This window comes from Carlito syrichta, unplaced genomic scaffold (genome assembly GCF_000164805.1).
Source record: "Carlito syrichta isolate Samal-C Ts95f unplaced genomic scaffold, Tarsius_syrichta-2.0.1 Scaffold304574, whole genome shotgun sequence".
NCBI lineage: Eukaryota > Metazoa > Chordata > Mammalia > Primates > Tarsiidae > Carlito > Carlito syrichta.
Genome location: NW_007248670.1, coordinates 176,353 through 177,397, shown reverse-complemented (window position 1 = coordinate 177,397; position 1,045 = coordinate 176,353). Strand labels below are relative to the sequence as shown.

The 1,045-nt window shown below is 48.4% G+C and overlaps 1 protein-coding gene across 1 annotated transcript in view; it reads right to left on the bottom strand.

Moving 5' to 3' along the window:
• LOC103262635 (protein FAM228A-like) overlaps positions 1 to 733 on the bottom strand; it is a 61,209-nt gene extending 60,476 nt beyond the window's left edge. The window contains exon 1 of the mRNA XM_021713492.1: positions 427 to 733. Within this exon, the coding sequence (XP_021569167.1) occupies positions 427 to 525 (99 nt within the window). The 5' untranslated portion in view covers positions 526 to 733. The remainder of the gene's footprint in view (positions 1 to 426) is intronic.
• Positions 734 to 1,045: the final 312 nt, after the last annotated feature.

Below are 1,045 nucleotides of genomic sequence, written 5' to 3'. Positions count from 1 at the left end.
GCTGAGGCGGAAGGATCGCCGGAGCCCAGCAGGTTGAGGCTGCGGTGGCCAGGAGCGTGCTACTGCCCTCCAGCCTGGGCGACAGAGTGAGACTCCAACTCAAAAAAAAAAAAAAGCAATACAACTTATCCAAATTTGGGTGGTGCAGCTAAATCAGTGCTCCAAGAGAAACGTATAGCTATGTAATATCAGAACATATTAGTAGTTATATATTCTGGTTATATACTAGTTCTATAACAATGATTTATGATTCCACTTGAAGAAACTAGAAAATGAACAGCAAAGTAAATACAAAGTTAGTAGAGTGAAGGGGATAACAGAGCAAATGAAATGGGAAACAAAAGAGGAAACATTTAGCACAAGCCACTTTTCGCTGCAAAGTTTTTTTTACCCAAGTAAAAACTTCAAAACGCCACATTCTTATACCTCCATAAAAGAAAGTGGCTTTGGATCCAACCATTCTTTGGAGCTCTTGAACTTGGGAAGTGTGCCAGTTATCAGATCATCACTGTCTACATTTTTCATTGTGGTCACAAATAACAGAGCCCCTAGAAAAACTAAAAATCAGCTTATTTAGTAACGAAAATTCACAATCGTCTTATTTTCTCTTCTGTTTAGCCATCAGTACTTGTGTCCCTGAACGCACGTGGCGTGGATTTTGAACGTTTTAGCCACCCAGCGACCCCTTGGTAAGCAGAGGAGGTGCTAGCCTCCTTGGTAAGCAGAGGAGGTGCTCTTTGAACGAATCCCCCACCCCTTGCCTTCCACGTCCTCCTACAAAGCCTTCTTCAAGCCAGCGTGGCAAGCTCGTCGGGCTCTGGGAGTCCCACTGCAGCAGTGCCCCGACTTCGGAGGCCGTGAAGCGGGGAGTCCAACGTTCTGGCTACAGAAACAAACAGACTGAGCTGCTCAGAGAAGCAAGGGAGGGGCTTTGGGTCACCACGTGCCCGACTTCGAGCTCTGAGGCCCGAGCCCTCCCCAGGGCCCGCTGTGGGGGAGGAGGGGTCGTGAGTCTGCGCCTGTCCTGCGCGCGCGGCAGCTCACG